General features: G+C 33.2%; 1 protein-coding gene across 1 annotated transcript; it reads left to right on the top strand.

The window, feature by feature from the left end:
- The first annotated feature begins 2,108 nt into the window (after positions 1-2,108).
- LOC149261036 (desmethylxanthohumol 6'-O-methyltransferase-like) lies at positions 2,109-4,646 on the top strand. The gene is made up of 3 exons (XM_089381027.1): positions 2,109-2,983; positions 3,834-3,898; positions 3,982-4,646. Exons 1-3 carry the CDS (start codon positions 2,254-2,256, stop codon positions 4,288-4,290), a joined length of 1,104 nt encoding a protein of 367 aa, XP_089237153.1. The 5' UTR covers positions 2,109-2,253; the 3' UTR covers positions 4,291-4,646.
- Positions 4,647-15,114: the final 10,468 nt, after the last annotated feature.

Below are 15,114 nucleotides of genomic sequence, written 5' to 3'. Positions count from 1 at the left end.
AATTTAAATATTGAATTGAAGTGAGATGACTCTTTTAATATAGATTTAAAAGTAAAGTATTTTATTTTTTGAGTTGTATTTATTATATATTTGAAATTAATTTATAAGTATTTTTGTTATTATGAATATTTTTTAATGTATTATTATAATTAATTATGGGTTTTTATCTACCATTTATAATATGATAAATAACTATTTTAATTCAACCAATGCTAATTCATGTTTAAGAGATGATGACATTTTCTAAAATGTGATTGGTTCTTATAAATGGATTTTGACAATACATTTTTCTTTTTGACATCTATTTTATGGCTCAAAATTTTCCTAAAAGTGAAAATGTGCATAAATAAATATGTCTCAAATTAGGAAAGAGAGAATGAAAATAATATTGAAGATTAGACATTATGAAAAATTTGATTAATAAAACAAAAATATTAAGGCTATAATTTTATAATGTTGGCAAGGTCAATTTCATGGAGGACCATATCCAAACTCAATCTATGACATAGTTGAAAACTCATATCAAAACTTAATCAATGACATAAAATTTAGAAAATCCATTGACTTTAACAAAGATTTTTTTTGTCCATGACCAAATCATTAACAAACTTGGTGGATTGTTAAGAGACTTAAATTTAAAAAATAATTGTGCTATGTGTTTTGTTCTCATAAAATATATATTGTAATAATGAGAATACCATGAAGTATGTACTTGGTCAAGATGCTATGTATGCTTAAATAATAATCAAATAATAGATACTAATATGATATTTATGTGATGATTTTTAACATTGAGATATATAACATTACCTATGAAACAATATATTAGATACATTAGAGAAGTAGACAATATAAAATTGTCACTGAGCCACATATTTGGAGTGAATCTTGCTAAGTATCCAATGCCATTATAATCTGTCCCTATAACTCATGCTTAATATGAAAATTGATATCACATTAAAAATAGAGGAAAGATAACACAAAATTAAAATTTTAGATTCAAACACATTAAATGTGATATCAATTTTCATATTTACAAGCATTGAAATTGGTTACAACACATGAATTCAAATGAGAACCGGGAAATGGAAGGTGTGAGCATATTCTTTCATTTTGCCATCTTTAAATGGTACATATGTTAATAGAATGATTAGATTTAAATTTACCTTGTGTTATGAATTTGATATTGTGAACTAATACATTTTATAGATAAAAAGCTTGGAGAAAAAATAATAAAACCTATTTTGGTTTTTGAATAAGAAAAAAAATAAAAAAACATTGAATTCTTAATCTTAGTAATGATTGAAGTTGATCATTATATCATATAAAACATACCATACTTATTCAACTAATATTAAATATACAACTTAATCTTTACTTTTTTACCGTTTTTCAAATATATAATTATTAAAATACAACATTTTTTTTTATATTTTATGATATGTATGATTTTTTATAAATGATAAATATTCTAAAAAAATATACTTTTTTATAATTTTACACTAAATTAAAAATAATCTTCCCTTAATTTATAACTTTTGAAAGGGTAAAAAAAAATTAAATGATAATCACAATCACAGCTCTCATTATGATTCTGGAAACCATATGATTCCAATTCTACCAAAACCTTGATTGAATTTACTTTGGTCAGTGCCACTCACCTATTTTAGTTTTTAAATAAGAAAAAAATAAAAAACATTGAATTCTTAATCTTAGTAATGATTCAAGTTCATCATCCTATCATATAAAACATACCATACTTATTCAACTAATATTAAATATACAACTTAATCTTTACTTTTTACCGTTTTTCAAATATATAATTATTAAAAATACAACATTTTTTTTATATATTTTATGATATATATGATTTTTATAAATGATAAATATTCTAAAAATATATATTTTATAATTTTACACTAAATTAAAAATAATAACTTGTTAAAGCGCTAAAAAAAATTAAATGTTAATCACAATCACAGCTCTCATTATGATTCTGGAAACCATATGATTCCAATTGTACCAAAATCTTGATTGAATTTACTTTGGTCAGTGCCACAGTGCCACTCATATCATGAGCGACGAATGCAAATGATAATAATGATGATATGTTACAAAAGTGGAAGTGGAATCTTAAAAAGCATCCTTTCCGTGAGGACGAACATCAAAAAAGTTGAGAGGTTCGATGCATTATACTTTCCCTCTCTGATTCGATCTGTATCTCGAACCTGTTTGATTTGGGAGTCCGATACGATGGACAGAAAAGAGTATAACGTGCAGGCACCTCCCCCTCCTCCTATGGATTTAATCTTTTCTTTCGCTCCTGCCCTCGCTCTCAAATCTGCTGTGCTCCTCAAAATTCCAGATATCATCGCAACTGCAGGCCCTGATCCCGATTCCTCTCTCTCGCTTCGCCAAATAGCTGCGCGCCTCCCTACTCAAACTCCCCATCTCGATTATCTTTCCCGCATTCTCAGATACCTCTCCACCCTCGGCATTTTCATTGAATCTCAAACCTCTTCTGACCCTCTTGATTTTCATTATGGGCTTACACACACTGCCAAATGTTACTTTCTCAGCGATCAGAATGAGAATAAGCCCTGCAATATGGTACCTCTCCTTCTGATGCAAACCCACGAGAAATTAATGGCACCATGGCACCATTTTCATGAATGTGTGCTCCAAGGCGAAGGGTGCGAGGGAGCTTTCACGAAGGCCCATGGGAAAGATGTATGGGCTTATTGCATGGACGACCCAGATCTGAACACCGTCATTAATAATGCCATGGCCTCATTTACCAATATTGTGATGATACCATTTCTAAGTCTTTACGAGGGTTTTAAGAGTGGAGAAAAGTTGACGGTTGTGGATGTGGGTGGTGGAAAAGGAGCGGCCATAGCTCAGATCGTGAAGGCTTATCCCCACATCAATGGGATTAACTTTGATCTTCCTCATGTCATTGCAACTGCTCCACCTATTTCAGGTAAGGTATCATGTGGATCTCTGTTATATATCCCTAAATAGTTTAGTAGAGCATTATGTGGATTTTTGTTATATATTATTTTTAATTGGTTTAGGTTTTTTTGGTTAAGTATTCGGTCAATTGGGAGGTTATTTTGTCATTTTGTCAGATTTCAAATTTGACACTTTTGGTACTTTTGGGGTTAGGTCATTTGACTGGATTATTTTGACACCCTTAGGATTAGGTCCTACTAGATAAGTCAGCTAGTAAATCCTTACCCGTAGATCTAGATCTGCCTAGATTATTAACCGTGAATATAGCTACCATTCACTAAATATATAAACCACAATTAGAAAAAAAAACTATATCCATTTTAACTTTGAATTATAAAAAAATCTAAATCTCTTTGCATAGGATTTAGTTTTATCGATTTATTATGATAAATAGAGCGACTTCAGAAAATTAACGTTTCAAGCTGATAGATACCATTCATTCCAAAAATAGGATACCTTCACAAATTAATGTTTCAAGCTAATAAGCGCTATTGATTCCAAAAATCTATCAATAATATCAGTGGTGGTTGTTAATACTATAAAATATTTGTCATATTCTCCCCCAGTTTTTGTATATTCTGAACCTACCCTGTGTTCAACGTTTGGGTTCTTCAATTTAAAGGGATTAGATGTTTCATTTGTTAGTGTGAATATTATTGAACATTTTTTCAAATAAAGTGTATTATTAATTAGTTTAAATTCTATAATTATGTTTGCGATACCATTCAGAAATGTGCAAAAACAGCTTTATATAATTTTTATTTTTATATTTCATAATTTAACCTGTTATTACGTTAAATATTTTATATTTTCTGTAGATGTACAACACGTGGTTGGTGACATGTTTCACAGCGTACCTTCTGGAGATGTCATCTTTATGAAGGTAATTATTTTTCTACAAATAAAGAGTGACTAGCATTCCAAATGCAGCATCGTCTGATTTTTGTGGGGTGCTTGAATGGGCAGCAAATACTCCATGACTGGGACGATGAACGATGTGCAAAAATCCTTGAGAATTGTCACAGAGCTCTGCCTGAGAATGGCAGACTCGTAGTGGTTGAGATCGTGGTGGCACAGCATGACCAGAACCGAAGTCAACACGTTGAAATGGTGGCAAGTTTGACTATGCTAGCGCATACTAACGGAAGGGAAAGGAACGAGCAACAGTGGAGGAGATTATTTGAAAGCTCAGGCTTCTCTACACTAAAAATGGTTGGGCTACTTGGAAATACACACTTCAGCGTTTTGGAGGCTACCAAGGCCAAGATTCACTGAGATAGATTAGATTGAATGACAGTTCTGATTTACTAGGTCAGCAGTGCTTACATCTTAGTCAGAGGCCATGTTTTGGTTTGCTATTTAGTGTTTTACAGAAACATTTCAAAGCACTGGGAAGACAATATATTGTACATCTGAATTTAAGTGTTTCTGGTGATCAGTTATGCTTCTATTAGTGTAAGTATATAAGAAGCAACAGGGTTCCTGAGCAACAAGTCTCTGTTTTAGGGGAGGGGAGTGTAGTGGTTCTGGTTCATAGTAAATATATTTATGCAAAAGAAAATGGTCAGGTATGTAAGCAATTGATATGATTTAAACTTGATATTTATAATATGGTTTACTTTACTTTTGTAGATTTGTATTTTGATTACCCCTCCAAAAAAAGCACATTTGAAATAGAAACCATATATAAAACGCTATAAAACATAATACAAAATAAGTTTTGCAATAAATTAAATAAGTTAGCAAACCTTAATCGTCCAGCTAGTCCAAAAGTATTACAGCGAGAAGTTTCACAAATGTGACTCGTTCCTTTTAGCAGATCACTATAAGATTTTATCAGGAAATCATTCTAACGAACAAACCCACAAATCTACTTTTAAAGGTTTGAGAGACAGCTTTGTTTGAATGGCCCCAAAAACCCATGCATAAGTCTCTTATTTTGTCACGATAAGCCATAAAAGCCCCATGCACGAGGAATTTCTTTGGAGCACTGCCGGAATGCTCCAAAACAAGGTACTTCTCCAAGCTCCATATTCATCTCGCCCTGTAGAAGCATTAAACCAAAATAACTGAAATTAGCACACCTGCTCAAACTTTGTAAGCATTTAATTTCAGTCGAACTCGTTGCAAGAAACATCACAACAGCAAAAGAAATCCAGCGTATTACCTGATAATAAGTAAACACAATGTCTGGGTCTTGAACATATTCAAGACGATCCAAACAAATGAATGCGAAATTCCACTGGTACAAAAGGAAGGGACATTAAACCTGAATTATGGAAAGGAAACAGACTTGGATTTTTACAAACATTTTGAAATATTAGAGACAGAATATATTCTCAACCTTGCAAAATTCTTCATCGGGAACATGCAATTTCATTTTTATTCTTTCTTTTACTTCTGCTAATCCTTCGCCTTCATGGATAGCCAAAAGGAAAGGCTCCCCAAAGTTTTGCACCTATTCAACAAAAAAATAAAAAGCTCAGATTTTTTTTTATAGAAAAAACCAAAAGATTTAATCACTGTACTTGTTACAGTCTTTGAAGCTTAAAAGCATAGAATCCTTTATTTTAGTAAAGTCCATGTAAAGAAAATAAATTTACCCAATGGTTCTGAGATGCATCCCTTGTGAAATGATACACATGAATTAGCCAGTCTTGAGGACCTATATTTTTCTCCTCTTCTGGGACCTGTTCAGAGATGTCATTAAAATAAATCATCAAGATATATCAAAATCATTAGAACAATGGAAATTCGGAATACCTTCTCTGATAAAAAATAGCTAAAACACACAATTACAAAAACTCAATCATATATTATGCACAAATGGTGTATGTGTAAACACACTCACACACACAGATTTACATTCAGATTACTCTATTAAATAGAGTTTCTGAGATCCAACTTATTCCCAAATTAGATAGAGAGGTTGAGAGAATTTCTCAACCATCACAAACCAACTTCTTAAATATGGAATGTAAGCATTAACTCCAACATCCCCCCTTAATGATTACATTACATCAAAATAACAAAATAATCAAGCTTATCAGTAGATGCTCCATCAAGTTGCCTCATAACCCTCGGAAAGGTGTAGTTGGCAAGTTGGATTCCCGAGTTCCCTCAACTCCCGAATCAAGGACCTCCCGAAGTCAATTACTGGACAGCATCCCAATCTGTCGCATAACCTCATTAGGAAACCACTTCCATGTCTACCACTAATGAGGGATCCTTCCCTAGATCCACAATTGCCATACTATCTGGACAACCATCCATATTGAGCCTTACTGCTACTTGATCTTTAAGTACTGGCATCAGACACATAGTTGAACTGCTGGTTATTTTTAAAAGAGTTTAATAGGTTCACTCTCTTCATCATCAGAATTCCATTGGTATTCATCTAGAATATATATTTATCCACAGACCAAGTTTGCGTTCGGCAATTAGCGCTTGGTCGATGAAATACCAGATCCCGATGTTTCCTCAAACCCCACTCTGATCGATTGTCTGTCGTCCTTCCTTCCATAAATGTTGCGATACACATTTCGGGTTCTGTAAACCAGTATCAAACTGAGCATAACTGCAACAATACAAACACCTACCATGATCATACAAGTGAGGAAAAAACATTCTGCGCCCACGCATTTCAGGGAATCAGTATCCCCTCTGAAGGCTCCATCTGGAATACTGGTCATGTCCGGTAAGTGAATTTTGTGCTGCTTCTCGGCTTCCAGATCATATTCGTTTTCACGTCCCGTTCGCTACACACCAGAAAAATACCCCCGCGGACGAAACCACGAGAAAAATGGGCATGGGACACTATCGCTGTTCAGGAGATCGCTAATGAGATCGCTGATGGTTGATGAGATCGCTGATAGATACTCAGAATACTGGGTAATCCAACAGAATTTCTGCAAGCACGCAAGGGCATTTAGTCATTCATTCATACTTGCCTGCTTCCTGTTGAAAATGAATCCGATTCATAAGAAAGTACCCGTCCTCATCCACAACGGTAAGCCTGTCTGCGAATCTCTCATCATTCTCCAATACATAGACGAGGTTTGGCCGGGCACCAATTCCTTCATGCCATCAAACCCATATGACCGAGCCCTTGCAAGATTCTGGGCAGACTTTCTTGACACTAAGGTAACCCCATAACAGAGAAACGCCACAGACGGAATTAAGAATTTCTATGAGCAGAACATGGCCCAGGTTAATTTGAAACAACACAGGTTCAGATCTAGCTCTGATACCATGATAAAAAATAGCTCAAACACACAATTACAAAAACTCAATCATATATTATGCACAAATGGTGTATGTGTAAACACACTCACACACACAGATTTACATTCAGATTACTCTATTAAATAGATTTTCTGAGATCCAACTTATTCCCAAATTAGATAGAGAGGTTGAGAGAATTTCTCAACCATCACAAACCAACTTCTTAAATATGGAATGTAAGCATTAACTCCAACATTCTCTACTCACAAATAACAATATTGATCATTTACCTTCTCAATATTTTTGTTCAAGGGGAAAATCTGCATACAGAAACAAATTATTGGCATTAACTAAGAATATGAAGTGATAGCCAGATCAGTAGATTTCACCATAATGAAAAATCATAATGAATATAATAAACGAGCAATAGACCAAGAGTGCTAGAATTACCACTAAGCAGGGGTTGTTACTGTAGATCATTTGGATTTGAAAGATCAACCTATTTTAAGAGGAATAATAATGAATATCAAGCCTTGTCAGCAGTATACCTTGGTGAGATAACTCAAAAGATAAAATCAATACCATCATGAGGCTTCCAAGAGGCTTGAGAAGTAACCGTGTCTATTCCTAAGTAATATCCAAAATAAAACCTGAGTATCTATATAGAAAATTGAGTTTTGTTTGGATGGTTGGGTGAAATAGTTGTTATCCTCCTCACCCATGTACCACATGCATTTACATTATTTACATGAACTTTAATGAAGAATAGTCCATTTCTTTCTCCACTTGCTCTTGACTCCTACATCTTAATGAAAAAAGTAGAACTTTTACTGAAATGGAATCATAGATCATTGCAAGCATAAGGGGAAAAACCCATTAGCAACAACAATACACTACTCAAATTTCAAACAAAAATGATCTCTCTCACTTACATAAACACACATGTTACTGCATGTACATGATGTTCCAATGACCAAGAAATTCCACTGTCCCAAACACCATAACCAAGCTCTTCAGAGCTATTGTATATATAGATAAACCAGTATGTGAAATTGTGAATAGGTACAATAAAGCTTGAAGAATTGCAAACTATCATGGATAAAGCTAAAGGTCCACAACAGTAAACTGTAAACTATACGAACATCAAACATTGAGATCTTAAAAGAAGCTAAGGTAGGAATCTTCCTGAAAGCAAATATTTGATCAGTTCCTTCGGACAGGCATGTGGGCCAAATTGTGCAGGAATGTTCTAAATGCGTTACCGTATTCTCCTTTTGTAGTTATTCACGTGACATGCTTGAAATTTTTAAACATTTACGTGCTTGTCATATTAGGCATCTCTTTCATGGAGCATTAAAGTATTCTTTAACTTTCTGTATTTTTGAGTTGATGGATGGAGTTGTATCACAACTAATTGTAAAGGATCTTGTAACAAGACATGTTATCACTCAATTTAGAGCCCATAAGAGTCCCATCTTTGCATTTTACTTTGACCCCAGTGGTAAATACATGACCACAATAGTGGTGTCCGTAGTCTCCTCAAGATCTTCTGAAGCTTTCACGACAGTCGAATAAGTAAAGGAGAGGATTGTATCCCCAATTCTGCAACAAAGGGAAAACAGTCCCTAGAATGTTGACCTCAGTAAACTATGATAAAGACACATTTGACACGGCTCTCCTACAGACATACAGCCAAAGGTTGAGAAGAGTGATACTCAAATCAAGGCCGATGAATATGATGCCACCAGAATCAAGCTAGATTTGAGTCAAATGCATGTGATAGACAATATAGAGTGGCGTAAGAAACAAGAGATATGGTATCTAAGTCAAATGCATGTGATCGACAATATAGAGTGGCGTAAGAAACAAGAGATATGGTATCTAGAGACTTGCTCCAGGCTACAGGTAATATAGGAAAATGAAAATAAATGGAACAAAAAAATTGGAATTTAAACCAGAAAAACTTGGGAAGTAGAACTTCAAATTCTTTTGGGTTTATTAGCCATTCCAATGCTCTTCTATTGTTATGATATCTTGTCAACCAAAGTATAAGGCAAATCAAAGAATAATGAAGATCTTCTATTGTTATGATATCTTGTCAACCAAAGTATAAGGCAAATCAAAGAATAATGAAGATGCACATGGTAAAATATTATAGATTCGGTTATTACATAAATTATTACACTGCAATCAATGACACTTAAGAAGATACTCCCAAAGAGAAAAACTCTGAAGTGCAATGTGCATGGGACTATTGATGACATCCACCTAAAGCTTGCTTATGATGGATAATAATTTGTATGCATAAAGACATACACATATAGCTAGATAGACAAATAGTTCGAATAGATAGATTCATATGTAATGGCAACAATAAATGCATTCTGTGCAATTTTTAAAATGTACGATGACTCCAGGTTGAGTAACCGAGATATAATCAAGCAAATAGACATAAGTTGAGAGCATGCATGAAAATGATGGTAAATGGTGTTTAGTGTAGGTGATAATTTTCCTAGCTCTAAAAGAATACATTCATTCTGCCATTGGCATTGATAATATCACGAGTTGATAATATATTTTGGCATACACCCAACAGACGTTAAATTGAGCAAGGGTAACTAGTCAAACTCATTCAAACCAATTTTGACTCCAGAAGACGAGGAAAAAATAATTTCCAGTCTGGTCAAAGTGTCAAATGCCGAACAGGTGACAAATTGAAGCCGGGAGCGAATTGAACCCAAGAGTTGCCCAGATATGATAATTGTTTTAGCTTTTCAATCTAAATAACAACTGTTGTTTCAAATTCAGAGAACCAATTATCACAGGTGAATATAAAATTAAAAGGAAAACCTTCATTAAGGTGTTTAAACCCAACGTTTCTGAATTCATAAAGATGAGTCCATATTAATTAGATCACAATGCTATGATTGAAATAAAACATCCATTTTCTCGCTGGCGTAATATTGTTCAAAATTATACAGGCTAGAAACCCAGGAGTTGTCCCACAATTCAGGTTCTGATACAATGTTGAAAACTAAACATGCCAGGCCGTTTGGTGGGATACCCTACTACTGAACGTGGAACCGCATGCCCCTTCCATCGCAGATACTCCCAACAATTTGTTCTAAAGGTGTAGAATACTACCTTGAACATGTATTATATTTTAGACTGACTTACCAGAATCGATTTGGGTAATAGCACAACTTAAAAAAAGGCAAAGTCATGACTTGATCCAACGAAGGCCCAAAGAGTTGAATCAGGAAAATTTAAAAAAATCAGAGAAAAAATAATATTTTCAGGGAAGCTTACAATGTCCATATAATTGTGGTAATCCCTTTTACTTACTATAACTATGTCCAACTATTAAAATCATGTAAGAGTGTCAATATAATACAAAATTTGAATAATAACCCGTTAAGAACATAAACGATAATATATATGACAAAAACATATCACATAACACAATAGATTGCAGATAGGTAATAGATTTGTTGGTTATCACCTACAAAAATAACGTAAAATATAAACAAAAATGATGTTTTCCCCATGTATTTTCATAGAATGATCAATTCTAGTTTGCAAGAGTCATTAGTCGGACTTGCCAAGTCAATATGAGATAAACTCTTGTTTGACTTTAGAGATTGAGACATCATTGTAAATCAATTGTCAATTACTTAGTACAGTTACACGGCACTGCCTCAACATGTCTCTCTCTAGAAAAGAGTCATTCTGAATCAACTTGAGAGTTTGCATGAGCCATCATCTAATTTGGTAGAAAATGTCTTCCTTCCAATTGCAAAAATATAGCAATATATAAAGTTGGAGTTCCTACTAATTCAGAACTACGATCAAATTTTCAGCAATCTAAGTCGATTAAGAATTGGGAAAAATCATTGTGGGCGTCACTCCATACACAAAACTTGAATCACGGTGAAACTCGAATACACCTCCAAAAGCTGGGCATCTCGTCGAACCAACAGAGCTATATTGAAAACATAGCTAGCAAATTGGAACTATTTGAGGGGAATAAATGAATTTGGAGGCAAGAAAAACCTCCAATTTTGCTTGGCATATGTTCTCGACCACTTGCCTTTACTTTCACGCCCGAGTATTTTCCCCACTATCCATGTATGGTTTCTTTCAGTGCAAAACTAAAAAATGCCAACCAAAAGCTTCTGGATATGATTTCACCAAAAGTTATGACAGATCACATGCTTGGTTGCAGAGATAGAGGCTACATGTCGAAATGAATGCGGATGCCGCTGAGGGTAAGGAGGGCAGAGTTTTGAGATGACCCATGGAATGTTCGAGAGCATGAAATGATGAGACAGGTGTCCCTCATGCTAGGTCCCATTGTTTTATGTATTAAATTAATTTTGTTATGTCCACAATGGCTACTTACTAATAAAAAGATGGTCAATTATAATGTATAAAGTTTCAACGATACACGTGTCTCACTGCAAGAGCAAAGGGGCGGAGAAAAGAGTTAAGCAGATATGGATAAAAGGATTGGTTTGAAAGCATTGTTTCCTTGACTCCTCATTTTCATGACTAGTTGCTTTAGGCTATGGTTCTAGAGTGAGACCTCCACAATCAGGTCCTCAAACAATGTTTGTAAGTTATTTTTTTGAGAGTTTAATGCAACTTACAGATCAAAGTATAGAGAATGAAGTAAGAAACTTTTTTCTAGACCATTAGGATGAGTTGCATAGATAGGTGCTGATTAGTATTTTGCCAAATGATGGAAGGGATATGGGAGAATCATTTGACTGCTCAAGGCTCTTTAGCATTGGCCTATCTTCAACATGATGGACTTTCTCTTACTCCCTGCGTGGATGGATAGAGAGATTGAAGGGAGGTGTGGTTAATAGGGGGTGTAGGTGGGATATAGAGAAGATGAAAGTAGCCCATCTCACCCGTAAGGTGTTTTGTTTAGGTCGTTTAAGCCAGTTTGGAAGCTAGCCCATGGAATTGGACCAATCCTAGTGGCGATCTCCCAGTTTCTCTATTTGTAGGTTCTGGGCCTGCTATTCAAGAATGTCGTTTCGGTGTTTTCCTTTCAGTGTTTCCCAACCTTGATCACTTCTACGCATTCAAGTGTAGAAATGTTGGTCAATGGCCAAAACTAGGAACTTGTTTGTGTATCGAACCTATCATGCATATCGATCTTATCATGCACCTGTTGCGCCTTTCCATGGTGATTTTGCACACAAGCAAACCAAAGAAAAACTATAAGGGCACTCCCATTCTATAACACCACAATAGACACAACATGCATTCACCACTGTAATGCCACAATACACATAAAATGCATTCACCACCTAGAGTTGACTTGGAAACTCCAACCACCTTAAATGACTTGAAGTTTCTCTTAATAACATAACCCATAACATAAATTGAGGTTTCTCGTTAGCATTTAATAACTTTTAACTAACTATAGCATTAGTTGACACTTTCAACATATAAAGAAATATTAAGTGCACAACTCCAACATAATATATGGTTATAGCCTTTCGGCCTCGAGAAGAGGCCAAATAAGACTATGAAATCAATTTCAAAAGGGTTGGCACATGGAAATGAAGTCAATTACAAAATAAGGAGTTAAAAACTCACATAATCTCAACAATAACTAATGCTAAAAGCATCATTCTGATTACTATAGTCCCATGCGAGACAGTAGAGACTAATAAGAAATTTCAAGTTCTATAGTAAAGCTAGGTTATCTATTTTCATTATGTTTAGAAAATAATTTTATAATTTTTTTAAGTTTGTGTAATAAGAATTTAGCAATTTTAATTTAATTATCTTGATGGTAGGCATTTAATCTTCATGGAATATTCAAATATTTATTTTTCATTTTAATTAAATTGATTAATTAAAATATTTGTATTGTGAACAAGTGTAATATGAAGTGAGTTATGGTTTTTTTATCATGTGTTATTGCTAAACCATGGTATTGGTCTATGGTATTATAACATAGCATATTAATAGATGACAAATCTCTATGGTTAGAAATTTTGTGTGTGTGTGTGTGTGTATATATATATATATAACAACAATAATAATTTAAAATTAAGTTATAGTTTAATTAGTATTTTATGATTTTTTAAATTTTAGCAATGTGGGAGACATCATGAAAATAGTGTTTTGATGTTTATTATGATTGATGCCTATGAGTGTTAACCATCCATTTAATTTATATGGTTGAGCTAGTATATATGTGTAATTTTAGTATTCAGCTCCTTCATATATTTTAAAATAAAAATAAAATATTTTCTTAATAAAAATAATGGTTGCAATTAAAAATAATGAATGTGTATATTTGCTTAGTTTTAATTAAAAGCATTATAAAACATCAATAATTCCACTCTTATTGTGTCCACTTGATTTATTAGTGATGTTACAATGAAACTTGAAGTAGAGGTGGTAAAAATATTTCACTCACTCTCAACCATAATTAACATAATTTTATTTGAACTTTAAAAAGAGATCAAGTAACTAGCACAACCATATAAATTAAAACTCTTGTAAATGCAAATAGGCATCAATTTATACAACGTTTAAAAAAAACTTATTAAATTATTATTAAGTATTAATGATAAAAATAATTAATATATAAGTAAACATATATACATTTGAAAAACCTGTGACATTATTCTTAACTATGGATATTCACCTCACTTTATCATGGATATTCTTAATTTCTAAATATGTTTTGTTACAAAAACATGAGTTACCATTATTACATGTCCACAAAACCATATCTTATTTATGACACTTGTTCATGTCAATGTTTATCTTTGAATACCACTAAGAATATTTTAGAATCCTTCATAAAATTAATTAAAAGTAAAAGAAACTTATATTTTCATTTCCTAAATGTATAATTCTTTTTTTCTTTTAATAATATTTCAATATAAAACTTAGATAAACTATTTAAACATCCATGTGAACATAGAAACTATATATATGGTTGGTGATAAAATGTTTTCAACGTTTAAAAAAAAAAGTAAAAAAATCCAATTGTTCTTTTACATAGAAAAAGTTCTTTTAAAAATATTGAGTTAGTCAATGAGACGTATAATAGAGGGTGATGGGATGTACTATTAAGTCACTTTGTGATATGAAGGTCATGGGTTCGAAACTTCACTCGCAAAAATCTAGTCATGTTAAGCGCTAGTGTGGTCGAAGTCGAGTGCAATCCTTAGGTGATTTTGATGACTTAGATGCCCCTGGGTCATAGTTTCTCAAGCCACAAGTCTAGCAAGATGTAATCTATGGAGAGATTAGACAACTTAACAAACAAACAAAAAACATTGAAAGAATTTATATACCTATCAAACAATAAGTTGAAGTTTGTATCATAAAATGAGAAAAAAATTATAAACTGATACCAGACATCTCCTCAAAGAATATTGAATTAATAGACTTAGGAAAATAAATTATTTTTTTGTTAAATTAGAGCAAAAATATGACACCACCTTCCACAACAAAAATAAGTTACAACATAAAGAACCACAATTGACACCTTACAATAGAGAAAAAGTATCAGGTCAAAAATAAGACACCAGCTGTATGACACCACCTGCAATTAAAACAATAGGTTGCAACATAGGGAAGAACAATTGGCACCTCACTATATGGAGAGAGACATAGTCACCTCACCCTCATGGACAAGTCAACTCAAACATCTTGAGTGGGATCGACTAAATGATCCGGTGAGCATGAAAGTGTGAATAAGTCAAACAAATAAAAGGGAGCTATATGGCTTAACATGCAGATGAAATAAACATGCCTTTCACTTCTTTATTACATAATAGGAAAAGCAAATAATATTTAAATATATTATAAGATAATCGTTATTATATTCTTTAT

The sequence above is a fragment of the Pinus tabuliformis genome, chromosome 6 (assembly GCF_031772625.1).
Source record: "Pinus tabuliformis cultivar Carrire ecotype Pingquan chromosome 6, CPIR1, whole genome shotgun sequence".
NCBI lineage: Eukaryota > Viridiplantae > Streptophyta > Pinopsida > Pinales > Pinaceae > Pinus > Pinus tabuliformis.
Note: the sequence above shows the minus strand (reverse complement) of the source record. Positions and strands in the feature narration are given on the sequence as shown.